At 31.8% G+C, this 16,222-nt stretch overlaps 3 protein-coding genes across 12 annotated transcripts; 1 reads left to right on the top strand and 2 right to left on the bottom strand.

Annotated features, from left to right (window-relative positions):
* Positions 1–405: 405 nt before the first annotated feature.
* On the bottom strand, positions 406–2,005 carry LOC110665059 (oxygen-evolving enhancer protein 2, chloroplastic). The gene is made up of 4 exons (XM_021825038.2): positions 1,616–2,005; positions 1,211–1,443; positions 1,035–1,085; positions 406–863 (listed from the first exon to the last, which is right to left on the bottom strand). The coding sequence occupies exons 1-4, from the start codon at positions 1,869–1,871 to the stop codon at positions 603–605; spliced, it is 801 nt and encodes a 266-aa protein (XP_021680730.2). The 5' UTR covers positions 1,872–2,005; the 3' UTR covers positions 406–602.
* A 3,436-nt stretch (positions 2,006–5,441) lies between these two features.
* On the top strand, positions 5,442–11,024 carry LOC110665057 (reticulon-like protein B8). 9 transcript variants are annotated; one of them, XM_021825029.2, is made up of 8 exons: positions 5,496–5,548; positions 5,811–5,886; positions 7,361–7,482; positions 7,674–7,863; positions 7,953–8,133; positions 8,236–8,383; positions 10,310–10,379; positions 10,716–11,024. In XM_021825029.2, the coding sequence occupies exons 4-8, from the start codon at positions 7,683–7,685 to the stop codon at positions 10,883–10,885; spliced, it is 750 nt and encodes a 249-aa protein (XP_021680721.1). In that variant the 5' UTR covers positions 5,496–5,548; positions 5,811–5,886; positions 7,361–7,482; positions 7,674–7,682; the 3' UTR covers positions 10,886–11,024. The 9 variants fall into 9 exon arrangements, with proteins under 9 accessions (XP_021680719.1, XP_021680721.1, XP_021680720.1 ...); XM_021825033.2 differs by lacking the exon at positions 5,496–5,548 and adding an exon at positions 5,562–5,721 and having other exon boundaries at positions 7,369–7,482; XM_021825032.2 differs by lacking the exon at positions 5,496–5,548 and adding an exon at positions 5,562–5,721.
* Positions 11,025–11,233: 209 nt separating this feature from the next.
* Positions 11,234–14,815, bottom strand: LOC110665056 (putative receptor-like protein kinase At3g47110). 2 transcript variants are annotated; one of them, XM_058153228.1, is made up of 3 exons: positions 14,016–14,815; positions 12,048–13,547; positions 11,234–11,831 (listed from the first exon to the last, which is right to left on the bottom strand). In XM_058153228.1, the coding sequence occupies exons 1-3, from the start codon at positions 14,716–14,718 to the stop codon at positions 11,413–11,415; spliced, it is 2,622 nt and encodes an 873-aa protein (XP_058009211.1). In that variant the 5' UTR covers positions 14,719–14,815; the 3' UTR covers positions 11,234–11,412. The 2 variants fall into 2 exon arrangements, with proteins under 2 accessions (XP_058009211.1, XP_058009210.1); XM_058153227.1 differs by having other exon boundaries at positions 12,048–14,815.
* Positions 14,816–16,222: the final 1,407 nt, after the last annotated feature.

The following is a 16,222-nucleotide window of genomic DNA, read 5'->3' as shown; positions in this document are numbered from 1 at the left end:
ATTTACCCAAGTGTCCTACTCATGTATAGACCAATGTGAACTTGATTTCATTCATAGCTGTTCTGGTTCATTTGGTACCTTGCACCTAGTAAAATATAGGGCTGTGTAATCTATCAGTCAAGTTCAAGGCTGTGTACCTAGTTGGTTCAGTATTAGGAAATTTTGAAAACTAAACGAAAACAAAGAAGTGAAATATTTAGTTTTTTTTTTAGGAAAATTATTTTTATATATGGTATTCATATATTGAAACTATGAATATATAAAATGACTCGGTGCAGAGTGTTCCATTTACAAGCTCTCTGTTAAGCATAAAACATTATCAACTCTCTTTGTACCATTTCTCTGCAATTTTGCAAATTAATTCAAAGAACTAATATGGGCATTTTCTTGGAAACAAGAAGAAGATAAACAGAGAGAGAACATTTCCACTCATTACAATTAACTTAAGGAAATGTTATAATATCCACAATCAATCTCCTTCCATATCCAACTCTCTAGCTCTGAAACATTGCAAAAAAAGAAGGGCTAGACAGATAACTCAAAACAAACACCATACGTTATTAAAAGTTGATTTACATGCAAATTTTCTTGGTTATGTCTCCTTAAGCAACACTGAAGGAACTAGCTGTGCTCTCTACAAACCTTCTTGCTCCTTTGAACCACCTCTTATCTCCAGCTTGTGCCTTGCAAATGTAAAGATTCCCATCTTTCACAGCCGCTGTGATCAGTTGATGCTTCCCACCTTCGTCTCCGTCAGCAGTCCTTGTTAACACAGACAAAAAGTAATATTGCTTCCCACTGATTGTTGGGGTTGAAGACTCCAATATGTTTGCTGTTGCCACAACATTCGGAGCAAAGCCTCCCTGCAAATCATCAATTTCATGTTTACATCCAAATGAGAATGCACTTATAATTAACTGGTGCCTTTGTCTTGCATCACATGTTATCTAAGAGTATAAAATCCACCTGTAAGCCTGTTCAAAAATCCTAAACGAAGGTGTTAATTCAGAAGGATAATAATTATGTTAAAGTACCTCAGCTTCTGTTTTGCCAAAGTAAGCCTGTTTTCCTAGTAAAAAATTCACCTGCAATGACCCAGACAAATGATTGTGAGATAGGAGCTTCTTAAGAGAAAATTCAATCTTGAACCAGATTTTGTTGGGTTTTAGGCAAAATTGAAAGTAAGAACAAGAAGACGAGAAGGGTTTACCGTAGCAAGAAATTCCTCAGGGGAACCATAGTCAGTGATGGATTTCTTATCAGATGGGGTGACAATAACAGAAACATTGCTGTTGGAATCAAAGTTGTCCTCATATCTAAGAACCTGTCCTGGGAACTCTCTCTCCTTGCTTGGATTCCATTTTGATGGAATTGACAATTTGAATCCATCTCCATTGTATGGCAAGAAGTCTGTGTTTGTTTTAGGCTTGCCAAATACATTGGCTTCATCAAACATTATAAATCATGTTAAAATCCATAAAAATCTACGTTCTTGGTAATTCTCCGAGACTCGTTTCCAATACTGAGAGATAACGAAATTAAAACTAATTGGAACCAATCAACCCAAAAAAGAAAAAGAAAAAAAAAAAAAGATCAGCATATAAGTGATTATTACCAGCTTCACCATAGGCAGCATCCGCAGCAGAAACCTTGGAGCCAATGGCAGCAGCACCAATGAGTACTGTAAGAGCCAATCTTCTGGAAACAACGGCAACATCCTCGTCCTGTGGAGGCTGCTTGTGGGTGGCACGGCAGACGAACTGGTTGGTGGGCTTGGTGGTGCTAGACAGTTGACGCTGCTGGGACAATGAAGACAATCCATTAGGAGTGGTGAGTGCATGGTGGTGCAAGAAGCATGCAGTGGAGGCCATTTTTGTTCACTTGATTTGCAGATACGTCTGCAGGAGGATGATGATGAAAAAAATCCAAAGAATAATGGATGCGGAAACAAATCGCTTGAGTAGAGGTGATTTGTGTGTTGGGGTATGTGAAGGAAAATTGTTGATTTTGTATATTGGATGATGAGATGGATCAGATATTTGGATGTGGAATAAGGTTGTAGAGGCTCTGAGTGGTGCCACGTGGCATTAATACTGCACTTTTTCTGCTGGCAACATCCATTTTGGTTTCAATAAAGAGATCAGTGAACCTAAGACCAATCAAATTCTGTTTAAAAATACTAATGGAAAATAAAAAATTTTACCCGATTTATTAATTTTAGAAATACATTTTATTTATTAATTAATTTTTATATAATTTAAACTCAACGGCCTCAAAAAAGTTCATACTACAAGTGAATCTCCTTTCTCTTGCCATGCAACTCCACAGCCCCAACGATGTCGTTTCTGACACCAATAACAATTGTTAGTATTGTCATGCTAATTATCATACATAATTACTCGACTCTATAAGTATTATTTTTTATAAAAGTTATTACATTTTAATTTTTTTTATAAAATTTATTTAACTTTTATTTAATATTATAAAAATTACTGTAATTAGAAATTAAAAATTTTAAGTTAATTTATTGACTTGTTAACTATTTTACAAATAAAATTATCTAATTAATAGTCGTTGATAATGAAAAAATAAAAAATAAGAAGAGATTTAATGGGAAAGGGGTAATCCCATATGTTTTTGCCTCCTATTTGCTTTTTTTTTTTTTTTTTAAATAAACTAATAAAATAAAATACTCTTATTTGTAAAACAATTAACAAGCCAACAAATTAATATGTAAACTTTTAATTTTTATTAAAAAATTTTATATAATTAAATTAAAATTTAGTAAATTTTATTAAAAAATTAAAATTTAATAATTTTATAAAAATACTCATAAAATTAACAAAATTACGTGTGGTATTTACGTGTATTGTTGTGGTTGCCGTGAATCAATTCATTATCTTGCAACTCATCAAGGAAAAGAAATCTCAATGCCTTTTCTACTTATACTTTTTTTTTTATTTCATTCAATTAGATTAAAATTTAAATTTGAGAATTTATAATTTAAAAGTAATTTTAATATTATAAAATCAAATTTTTTATTAATATTTATCTATGTTAAATTTGTCATATAATTAATATAAAATATTAAAATTATAAAATCTTATCAATAATTTCAACCATTTACCTTTTCAAATGTCAAGTTTTGAGTATGGAGTTGATTTCGATATACCAATTAATAATTTACTTAAGAGAAAATCCCCAAAACCCTAGTAATTAGTAGAGAAAATTCAAAGAGTTAGTATGTATTTAATTGGGATAATTTTATAATTATTTATGTGTATATGTTATAATTTCAAAATTAAGAGTACGTTCTCACAATTTTTCAACACATCATTAATTTAATTCAATTTAATATTGTAGTTATGAAACATTCAATTAAATTAATTTAATAAATTTTCTTTTTTTTATATATTAAATAAATAATATGCATTCAGGCACTTCTCAAGAAAATATATATATCATATATTTATTTATTTAATTTTTAATGTTAAGAATTTTAATAAATAATTAAGTAAATTTACTTGTCATATTATAAATTGATGTACTAGAAAATAAATAAATCCATGCAAAACACTTATTCATCTATACTACACATAAATGTGAGAAGGAGGGATCATTGGTTTTACTAAAAATGCCATTCATTATTTAAATTAATTATAATTATATTTTTATTACTTAAATTATTTTTGTTATTTATAAAAATACAAAAAAAGTATTTATAGATAATTGTTCTAATATTACATTAAGATAAAATCAAGCAATAAAATTCATATTTTTTACCTTACAATCTCTATTTTAAGTGGATTATGATAACTTTATTAAAAAAAATTGTTTGAAAATAACTTGTAGTAAATAATAAATTTTAACTTATAAAATTAAAATATTTATATTTCCATACCATATTTAAGTATATTTTAATTACTAAAGTAATATATATTAAAAATTCTATTGCATGTATATTAGTTATAATTTTTTAATTGATTAAAGTAATATAACTTGTTAATTTTATTTTCTTATAACTTTTTTTAATCAATTTTATTTAGAACTAAAATATAGTCATTCCAATAAATAACTAAATTTAATTAACTATTAAAAATATTATATAATAATAATATTATTATTATTATATAAAAAAATCTCATAAAAAAATTTAAATCATGTGAAAACTAATTCCTATTAAAATTTTAATTCATATTTATTATTTGAATTATATCATAACACTTTTCCTTTTACTTGCTTGATCTTTTTATCTTTTTTCTTTATAATATTAAATTTAATTATTGATATTATTTTAATTATTATTAAAAATTATATAAAACAAAATAAATAATAAATATATATGTGCAATTCGCCATATATTAATTTTTTTTTGAAATATGCACCAAATCCTAATTAAGTAAAGCAGATCATATACTTACATTAATCCATTGTTTAAGTTCTGTTTGATGTTATTGCTAGAATCACTATTTAAAAAAATATTTTTTTAAATATACTAATAAGGTGATAATAAAATATAATTTGAAATTAAATTTGATAGATTTTAATTATAAAAATATTAAAATAATACATTTTTTTCTAGATATTCTTTTAATAATATCTTAAATAACATATATTTTTTTAAAATAATTTTAGTTATTCAAACTTAATGCCAAATGGACACTAAATTATATAAAGCATATCTCTTTCTAAAAAAATATTATAAATAATTATAAATAATGTAATTTAAATAATTAAAATAAATATGTGAGATCTATATTAATTAATAATTAATAATTACGTAATACAAAAGATGTGCAAAGTAAAATTTAATAAGTTAGCTACTACGATACGCTTGATCTTATATGAAAATTAATTTATTAATTATTATATTAAAAATTAATATATAAATTTAATATTATGTATATATACACTTCAATCAACTACATACATATAAATATTTAATTTAATAATTATTAAAATTATTTTTATATAAAACCATTCAATAATACGTGTACAGTTGTTAATTTTACTAAAATTAATTAATGCACGCTGTTAATGTTGGAGCATTAAGCACGTGAAGAGTTTCAATTCCTACAGCTCCCAAATTCTCAAAAAACAAAACGATGTGCCATGACGCTTTGTTTGGCTATTAAATTATAAACTGTAAGGTGTCGTTAAATAACTCATTTTATCTTTTTAAGCAATTTTATTTTAAATAATAATGGGCATATCATTTTTTTTAAAATTAAATATTTATTAAAAATTTTATATAAAATTAATATATTCATTATTTTAATTATATATATTTTATTTGATTTACATAAATTTCATAATACATATTTATTTATAAATTAATAAACTTACTTTTATATAAAAATTATATTATAAAACTGTTTAAAATAATAAAAAATTTACTAAATAATTGAATATTAATTAACTATAAAGCTAGCAAACAGGAATGGGGACTCTCTCCAACGGCTAAATCAGATCGACATTTCCCTCAAAACAAACAAAGCCCAAAGGGATGAGGTTTCGTCCGGACAACCAATTCAGATACGCCATACAGGTGAGGTGTCGGTTGAATCGAACCTCTCCTTCTCTCTCTCTCTCTCTCTCTCTCTCTCTTCAGCCTCCGACCTATGAACAATGCAAAACGGATAAAAAAATGGTATTTTAAAATTAAAAATAAAGATAGAAAAACGTCTAAATGGAGAATCCTGATCTTTTATCAGTAAATGGGTGTGGCCCCTCCCTAGTAGTTCCCTTCCAGTTCAGAATCACGCTAATTTTGCCATTTCTTATTCCTGTTCTTGTTGTTATCTCTGCAGTTACTGCTATTAATCTACTCACTCATCTTCAACTATCTAAGCACAGAAACCCCCTCTAGCTTGTTCCTCCATTTGGGTACTGTTCTTTACACTCCTTTTGTAGTGTTTACTGGTATAATTTCTGCTTCTAACTACTTGATGTTTAGTTATAATTCATATTTACTTGCTTTCTTGTTATTGTTTGGTTATCTTTGTTCAAGTATTTGATTATTTGATTCTACAGGAAGTGGAAGTCTTTGGAAAACGATTTAGGGTTTTCATTTCTTTTCTTTTATTTTCTTTTCTTTTTTTTTTTTATAAACAAAAAAACTTAGTTTATTGATGAATGTTTATTTGCTGGAAGTTCTGCTTCAGCTTATGGACTAAAATCAATTGTTTTTAAGCTTAAAAAAATTAATTAAAATTGTAAGATGAATTGAGTATAAGTAGAATATTAGCATAGGGATGCTCTTCTCTGGTTAATTGATTACTTAAAAATCTGTATTTTGCTATTGTTGAGTTTTTGGCATTTGAGTTTGAAGGTGAAGAAAAACCAAAAAATATGGACCCTAGTCCAGATACTATACGTTACTCTAATGAACCACATTATTTGCACCACTAGTCTAAGGTTAAATCACATGTATTCTAGCATGAATCAAACCATATAATCAGAGTCTTAAGTGTACCTAAGAATTGCAGAACTTTGTACTCCACCAAATGCTTGAAAAATGAGAGTTTTGTTATGCTAATCAAAGCATCCCGAAGAACAAATTTCCTTCACTGTTTTTTCCTTCAACTTTGTAACTTAAACAAACTTTTTTTTTCTTTCTTTTCACAACTGTAGGGACATAACCACCCCACATGGCTTTTGATATATATATGTGTGTGTGTGTGTGTGTGTGTGTGTGTGTGTGTGTGTGTGTGTGTGTCCAAGTAAAACATATGAGATATGGCCAATCATCATGTCCATACGTATGGCAACTCAACTGACATTCAGTGACAAGTTTTCAAATATTTCTATATTAATAAATAATATTCCACAAATATTATTCAAGAGACATGGATCAAGGTTGACCTACATGGATGACCTGGACCCAAATTCTTCCAGAAGGAGATAAAGGGTGACTAGTACATGAAGCATCCTACACTTATAGGCTTTTGGGAGGGTTATGTACGCACCGTAGCGCTACTTTGCATAGAGGTTTTTTCCATGCCTCAAACCCGTGACCTCTAGATCATATTACACCAAAGTGAAAATGAATAGAAGAGAACATATCAAGAAACGGAATTCATTAATTATTTCTGATATCAGAAGTAAAAGCATCATCTGTGATGAATTTCATTTATTTTACGTGAAATGTACTAGCAATGGATTATCCGCTGCTACTTTCATACATTCTACAATGTTCTTAATTCTCTTTTTTTCTTATTTGCTTCTTCTTCTTCTTTTTTTTTTTATTTTTTTTATTTTTTAATTCTTATAGTTCAACTCCTGAATATTTGAATTCCTGTGTGGTTTTGTGTTCCCATTGACCACGGCCACTCCATTTATTAACTGATTGGCTGCAAAGTAAAACAGTGACAGCAGTCAAGCAGCTGGGGAATGAGCTGCTGAATATGTAGAAAACTGAACTTAACAGAAAGTAGCAAATGGAATTCACGATGTAAAGACTGATATTCGTTTCACAGAAAGGTCATTGTCTTAGATAACTTTTATCGATTTTCACAGGAGTATAATAAGAACTGCAATTTTTTCTTTTCTTTTTGTTTCTTTTCCTTTCTCTTCCTCTCTCTCTAATCTTTCTCTCAAGAATCCGTCTATTATTTGTGTGACACGCAGCAACAAGAATTCAATTCATGACAATAATTTGAGTTCTTTTATAGATTGCAACTATGGCTGAGAAAATAACAGCAGAGAAATTTTTAAACAACCTGGTAGAAACCCTTGCTGACAGTATTCCGAAGCAGAAATCTGTGTCATTCTTTGAGGAAGAGACAAGCTCAGTAACTTCTAAATTCAATCGGCTTTTTGGACGTCAGAAGCCAGTCCATCATCTTCTGGGAGGTGGAAAATGTAGGATCATCTTTTTCTCTCACTCTCTCAACAATTTCCATACTACCACTTAATGTTGTCTCACTTGTCTTTTTACCAATATCTTGTAGCTGCTGATGTTCTCCTATGGAGGAATAAGAAAATCTCAGCTAGTGTGCTATCTGGTGCAACAGCCATCTGGGTGCTTTTTGAGTGGCTTAATTACCATCTTCTGACTCTCATATGCCTTGCATTGGTTCTTGGTATGCTTGCCCAATTTGTTTGGACAGTTGCTTCGGGATTATTTAACAGGTAAGGAAAATGAGTTCTCAGTTGTGCTGTTTGTTGTGTTTGGTTCACTAAATATTCTACAATTTTGCAAAATTCTGGCTTGAAATGGTAACTTTTTTACAGCAATAGATCCTCATCTAAGGTCCCCCGCCTTGTACTACCTGATGAGGTATTTGTCAGTGTTGGGAGATCAATAGGAATTGAGGTTAATCATGCTTTGAAGTTTCTTCAGGATGTATCAAGTGGAGGAAATTTGAAACAATTTCTTGCGGTATGTTTGTAACTGTTGAAGTTTTCTTGATAATATTTTCTTTGCTGTGTAATGTGAATTTATTTGCCTTCTTGATCCTACAACCATCTGAATTTTGCTAGCATATTCTTGATCCTTTGTGACCATAAGGTCTTGGGCTTAAGTTGTGAACAGTCCTTTTGTGAAAAAAATTTAGGGAAAAGCCTGTGTTTGATAGAAAACCCTTTTAATAAAATGGAGCCTTGTGCACTGTGGATGCCCTTGATTATTTAAACACTGACACAATGGATATTCACCTTTACAACTATGCAGAGATGGATTTTGCCTATATTTCAGAGACAAATGTTACGTGCAAGTGCTTGACATGCCAATTGATTGTGGGAGATGTTTCTAATGAAAAAATAAACGCTTCTAGAAACAGGTTAATAGGAGTTCTGCAGTTTCTTTTTATATTCTTAAATTGGAAAAAAAAAAAATCGGTGTAGTTGTTTATGTGCTATAAGCTGAGCAAATTCCAAGATTTATATAAGCATCATTGTTCAGTTGGTACATATCTTGAACAATATTGCTGAAAAATGTTTGGGAATATTCCTGTTCTGAACTTTCTCTCAAGCAACTAGAAATTGAATAATCACCTTCAGGCAGATTGTTATATGCTTTAGGTAATTTTATTAAAAGTAGCATATCTTTCTCATTTGGCAATTCTCAGTTGGAACTTTACGTGAAAGTACATCAATGCAGCTGGAATTTGTTTCTCTTTATTATTGAAATCTAGGTACCCACCAAGCGTCATATGGTTAGTTTCACCTACAGTTAAATTCAGTACTTGCAGTAACTAAACTTCATCCAAGTAATTTTTGTTTCAATAAGGTCCCTGGGGCCATATTTCAATTAGTAGTTGCCAAAAATTTGATGTGGCAACTTGTAAGAAATCTGCCTACTGCCCTAATTGAGTGAGAGTGTAAGAGAAAGCAGCTTTAGCTTTGAATGGTTCACTTTGCTTGTCTTAACTTATGTAAAATAAGTTTTACAAGGTACCAAATCAGATTTGGGTAAGTTTCCAATTAGAATGTATCTCTAGTAGCCTTGTTGAAATGTCATTGAATTTTGATGATTTGTCAGCAACTCAGTAGTAGATTGCACAGTTACTGCACGTGAAATGAAGTGCTATATTGAATGACCATTGTTAAAATTTTTACCCTGGGTAGAAGGATGGGAAAAACTATAGGGTTAATCATAACAAATATGTAAAATCACAATTTGAAGAATACAATTGGATTTGTTTGAGGTTTTGTTGCTGCTTGAGGAACATTTATTGCATTTTACACTTGTAAAACCTAGTTGCGTACCTGCATATAGCAGAATAAAATTTCATCATAATAATTTCTGTGTAAACCTAAACTTTCATTATTAATGGTGAGTTGAATAAGTTCTGTCTTTACTGTTATTACAAAATTATACATATACTGAGAATAATATAAAACATATTAATCTGTTTGAATTTATTTTAAATCAAGTTAGAATGTGAGTAAAAGAAAAACTAAATTCAAAAGAAAAGATAAGCAAGAATATCTTCTGATTGCTTTGAGCGGCAAACCTTATGTAGTATTTCTCTTTTTCAGTGTCATGGATGCATTTATGCAAAATTTAAAAATGTGACATAATACATTTTTAACATTAAACTTAAACAAAATTGAAAAATATTTATCCTTTATTTTATAAATTTATGATGTGTAAGGAGACAAAGTAATTTTTTACTGAAAAAATAAATATCATCACCTGATTAGTACAAGTGGCAGAAACTTATTTACTCTTTTAGTCTTTGTTATTCACTTGACAAGTCCAGCTTCATATTCACTTTGCTTGAGCTGTTAGGTATATTGGATGGATTTTACTTGTTCAGACTCTTGATATGGAGCAACTGATTCCAATGTGGAATTCTCTCAGATTGTAGCTAGCTTGTGGGCTGCCGCTGTCATTGGGAGCTGGTGCAATTTTCTAACTGTTCTGTATATTGGTTAGTGTTCCAACTATTATGATGTTCAAGTATTGCAGATTTCATTGACAGCTTTTTGCTTTTATATGTTAATAATTATTTTCTCTCTCTTTTTTTTGCCATTTAATATGGCAGGTGATCCATGTATAATAATTTTACATACATGAGGAAATATTTTTGAATCATTATTAGATCTTTACTAAGGGGAAACAAAACAACAAAAAACTAAGTAAAGAAGAAAGTTAAAAATGAATTTTAAATAAATGCATAAATTAATTTCGTTGAGTCTGAATATAGAGTCCATTAATGATCTTTTCGGCACGTCCTGATTCTGAAAGCTCACTTGTTCTTCACAAGGTTTTGTTGCTGCTCACACTTTGCCAGTCCTGTATGAGAGATATGAAGATCAAGTAGATGACTGCGTGTACAAGGTATTTGACCAGCTTCAAGGTCACTATCGGAAGCTGGATGCTGGTCTCCTCAGTTGGATCCCCAAGCGAAAGCTCAAGGGAAAGAAGCATGAATAGATTGATGTGGTTGGATTTTAATGGTTATGTAGTTACTTAGTTGTTGAATATTGAACAAATGCTATGGTTTCATTCATGTTAAGTTAACAATATTCAATGTGCCAGGTTGATGGTGTTGAATGGTAGTAGTATTAGAGACTGTGAGATCTCAAATTTAAATTTCTGTCAGTATTAATTGTGAAAATTTTTTTTTAAATTAAACAATATTTAATTGAATTTTGCAATAACCTAAATATTCTTTGAGAAGCAATTCAATAAAACCATTTTTATGGGACTATTTTTAGTGATCACAATAAAACTAAATCTATGGTATGGATGAAATTAGCATGAACTATAAAGAACTAGAAGTTTTACGAGAAATTGACTGGCTGATACCATTCAGAGTTGACAAAAAGGAAACTAATAACAGTAGCTTCTATAATGAAGCTATTAACAGTAGCACAAGCACATAAAGAAACAGTTATTTAGCTAATAATGCAGTAATTTCAGCATCAATCAATTACAGTGAACCTAGCTAGTCTCTGTTTTTATCCATAGATCCGCACGCCAAGAAATTTACTCCTGATCAAATGTAGATCTTTAGCAACATCTCCCATTTCCATTCTTTCTTTGGTTGATTCTGCTGAGCAAGCTACACCAATTTTCAATATTGAAAGCAAGTATTCTTTTTGGCTCATTTCTGCTCCTTGTATTTCTTCCTTTTTATATTCGCTTTCTGGTAATGCTGATGATGTTGCTGATTTTTCTTCCATTTCTCTTGGGAGAATGGTTTTGTCCACGGTCTCTGTAAGTCTTTCCGGCAATGCATTCTTCACAAAGTTGTGGAGATTCAGACCATCCACGAACATTTCTTCGGTAGGTCTTTTTCCTGAGAACATCTCTAATAAAAGGATCCCATAGCTATACACATCCCCCTCTTTTGAGGCTGGACTACCCATTGCATATTCTGCATTTTATAAATTCATCTACTTAATATTTCAATAAAGATAATATTAGCAGCTTCTTCATCGTAAAAAAGACTGGTTAATTTTATTCATAGTTATTATATTGAAGTGATAGTCAATTTTAGCATGTTTGAATCTTCACAACTAGAGATCCATCATAAAGCAAATTATGATGGATAAAAGAAAAGGAGGGAAAACATGAGGAGTAGAAGAGTCACCTGGAGGAGCATAGCCAACAGTCCCTTTTATTCCAATTGAGGAGGTTTGATTCCGAAATACATCATTGTTGGTGAAGAGAAGCCTAGCCAAACCAAAATCACTAATATGGGCGACCATTTCATCATCAAGAAGGACGTTGCTAGGCTTTATGTCGCAATGAATGATGGGATTTTCACACAGATGATGAAGATAATGCAATGCAGATGCCACATCAATTGCAATATTTAGTCTTTGAAGAAAATTCAAGTTTCCTGCAGGCTGATGCAACCAGTTCTCCAGGCTTCCCATGCCCATGAATTCAAAAATTAGAGCTTTGAATTCGTTGTTTTTGTAATCCAAGCTCGAGCAATATGTTAATAGCTTAACAAGATTCCGATGCCTAACATTCCTTAACACTTCGCATTCTGCCATGAAGCTCTTGGATGCTCGTTCTTGTCGAAGTTTGAGCACCTTGATAGCCACTGGCCTTTCTCTTTCAATATTAAGAAATCCTTTGTATACAGAACCAAAGCCGCCAGATCCAATTAAATTGTTGGAAGAGAATCCACTTGTTGCCTGATGAAGATCCCTGTAAGACACCTTCACATGGTGTTTATCCGCCATTGAGGAAGGTGTAGGGGATGATCGCTTTCTCGACATTCTTACTCGACAAGCAAGAATCAGGATCGCTAGCATCAAAAGGACACCCAAAACCACACAAGTAATTGTTATTGCTAGCTTAGAAGCATGGGACTTCCCTTTCTTCATCACTTGAGAAGGGCACTTTGGTAGACCCAGTTCTGTTACTCCACCACAAAGCTTGGCATTTCCGATCAGTGACAATGCACTTGCATTTCTGAAAAGTCCTTTGGTTGGAACTTCACCCTCAAAATTGTTAAAAGAAAGATTCAAATATTGTAAAAATGGAAGCCTCTGCAAGCCTTCTGGAATTTTTCCTGTCAAGTTGTTTCGCGAAAGATCTAATTCCTGAAGGCCTCTCAAAGAGGCCATAGATGAAGGTATGCCTCCTTGAAAAGAATTTGCACGCATATTAAGATATTCCAAGCTCAAGCAATCACCAATGGTTGTCGGAATTTCACCTGAAAGGTTGTTTCCCGAAACATCCAGTTGATTTAAATTTATAAGCTTCCCTACTCCATCTGGTAGATTGCCAGTTAGCGAATTTTGTTTCAAATTTAGTAATATTGATAAGGAAAAAAGGCCTGTTATCTCTTGGGGAATATGCCCAGTGAGGTGATTTCTTGCCACATTTAAAAGCATCAAACTTGTGCAGTTTCCAATACTTGAAGGAAGGCTTCCTTCAAATTTGTTTTGTGACAACTGAAGGATAGACAATCGAGTGAGGTTGCCTAAAGAGGATGGAATTAGACCTGACAATCTGTTTCCCCACAAAAGCAATCCTTGCAGTTTCCAGAACTTGCCAATAAATGACGGAATGACACCTATGAAAAAGTTATGCTCCATGCCCAGATCTATCAAGTTGATGAGATTTCCTAATGCTGCAGGAATAACTCCGGTGAGTTGATTACCTCCAAAATATAAACTGTTGAGTTTAATGGATAAATTGGCTATAGAATTTGGTAAAACACCTCCAAAATAATTATAACCAATATCCAAGACTTCCAAATTGCTGCAGTTTTTCAAAGGTGTAAAAAATGCTAAGTCATTTGCTGAGTTGATTCCTAGATTATTCTGGGAAACAACTAGCCACAACAGATTTAAGTGACTTCCTAGATTTGGAACTTGACCCTCAAAATTGTTTATAGAAACATCGAATTTCTGCAAATTGGAAGCATTGGATAATGAATATGGGATTGAACCAGAGAAGCCATTTCCACCAATGTGAAGATTTTGGAGATTCGGCAGAGTGAGGCCTATATTCCGTGGTATACTTCCATTAAGTTGGTTGCTTGCAGTTGAAAAGGTAATGATAGACGAGATATTAAAAAGAGATGAAGTTATAATACCAGATAGATGATTTGCTGCAACCGAGAAAAATGTTAAGCTTATCAGTCTTCCCATGTCAGCTGGAATATTTCCTACCAAATTATTTCTCAGAACAGAAAATCTGGTGAGAGATGAAAGGTTGCCAAGGGAAGGTGGAATCTCTCCTGTTAGATTGTTTACACCAAGCACAAGCCTCTCAAGCTTTGCCAAACGACCTAGCTCTGTGGGAATTTTTCCTTCAACTCCATTAACGGATAAATCAATTATCCTTAGTTGGGAGCAGTGGCTCAAGTTGCTGGGAAGTTTTCCTTTTAGTGTGTTGTTGTTGAGAAGGAGTAGTTGCAGTCGAGAGAGATTAACAACTTCTTGCGGAATTTGGCCATGGAAACTGTTGTTTTGGAGGTCAAGGATCCTAAGAAAACTCAGGTTGCCAACGTAAGGTGATATGGATCCCATCAAGTTTTGCCCTTTTAAAACCAAAGAAGTGACTCTCTGATGGCGGGGACTGCATGTGATTCCAAACCAGCTACAGAAATGGAAAGAATCGTACCAGGAGTTGAAGACCCTTCCTGTAGGATCACTGGTTATCCCTCGTTTGAAATTGAGCAAAGCAAATCGATCGGTCTCGTTACCTGGAGCAAGGCCTTGCAAAAGCCATGGCAAGTTGATAGAGAAGAAAAGAAGAGCAAGTGCTAGACATGAGTTGGAGTTGCAGAGCTTCATTTCGTTTCACTTCAAGCTATTGTGGTAGTCTGGTAGCTGCTACTTTGCGAGTTGCTGCATTAAGTAGACTAGTGCCCTGGTTTTGAATTATTCATGTATAGAATTATAATATTATTAAATTTATAATGCATGTGACTGATCGGTTCTCCTTGTCCTCACTAGGGGTGTGCAAACGGTCGGTTCGGTTTCGAACCGAATCGAACCGAAAAAATCGAAAACCGAAAATCGAAAATTTTAAAAATTGAACCGAACCGATTGATAAGAGAAAATCGAACCGAATCGAACCGATAAATTTCGGTTCGGTTCGGTTTTAAACCGATCAAACCGAAATTTATAAAATTTCATATTTTTAACATTAAATCTAAATAATAAAAACATAAAAACAAAAAAAATTGGAAATCAAAACTCAAAAATCTTTAGATTCGGTTCGATTTTTTTTGATTTCGGTTCGATTCGGTTCGATTCGATTTTTTTTTATTTCCTATATATTAATAATTTCGGTTCGGTTCGATTTTTTATGAAAATAACCGAACCGAACCGATTAAATCGAAATTATCAAAATTATAAATCGAATCGAACCGATTAAATTTTAAAACCGAACCGATTGAACCGAATTAATCGATTCGGTTCGATTTTTCGGTTAAAACCGAAAACTGCACACCCCTAGTCCTCACCCTCCTTGGGCTCAAGACCACGCATGATTGGCAATGTGAATCTTGGAAATTAATTTCTGGCGCAGGCCAACTTGGGAGACGTATTCTAAATGATAGTTTCAATGTTATCTCCGTCTATTGGATAACCTTAATTTTGTAAAAATATACCAGTAATTAATTAAATTATTATTTATTTTACATAATTACTCATAACATAAATATTTATTAGAAATAAAAAATAAAATTAAAAAATAAAATTAATATTTTTTATTTTTTAAATATAATAGATAATTTTAAATAAAAAAAATCAAATTTAATAAATAAAAAAAATGGATGGTGGGAGTATATCTTGTTATTAAACGTCAAGTTACAGGAACAGTTTAGCTGATATGATTGCTATCGTGCTTATCTGTTCCCAGCATCGCTTTCTTTCTTTCTGCCACTGCTAAACGGTGTCACTTGCCTTTGGGTTATTACTATTAAAATCATTTAGTGTTGATCTTCTGACTCCAATTATTTTATGCACTGTGGCGCTCCTCTGGAGTCCTTGTCCTTTTATCTTAATGCTTGCTTTGCTGGCGCCTAGCTGGGCCTTTTGGAACAGGCTGCTTTGCCGTGTCTGTGTTGCTAGTTATATTTCTCCATTTATTTTATTTTTTCTTTTGTTTTTTTCTTTCTTTCTTTTTTCTTTTTTTTTGGCATTTTAGCTTTTGGTTAGTGCTTTAATCCTTTGTTTGGTATTTTCAATGAATAGTATTCATGTAAATAGTATTGTTATTGTGACATTAATTATTGTAGTCCGTAGATGGCTCCTTAGTCAAAGATCTGATTTCTCTTGTGTGGATCAAAAG

The sequence above is a fragment of the Hevea brasiliensis genome, chromosome 9 (genome assembly GCF_030052815.1).
Source record: "Hevea brasiliensis isolate MT/VB/25A 57/8 chromosome 9, ASM3005281v1, whole genome shotgun sequence".
NCBI lineage: Eukaryota > Viridiplantae > Streptophyta > Magnoliopsida > Malpighiales > Euphorbiaceae > Hevea > Hevea brasiliensis.
The sequence above is the reverse complement of the archived record's forward strand: the minus strand, read 5'-3'. Positions and strand labels throughout refer to the sequence as shown.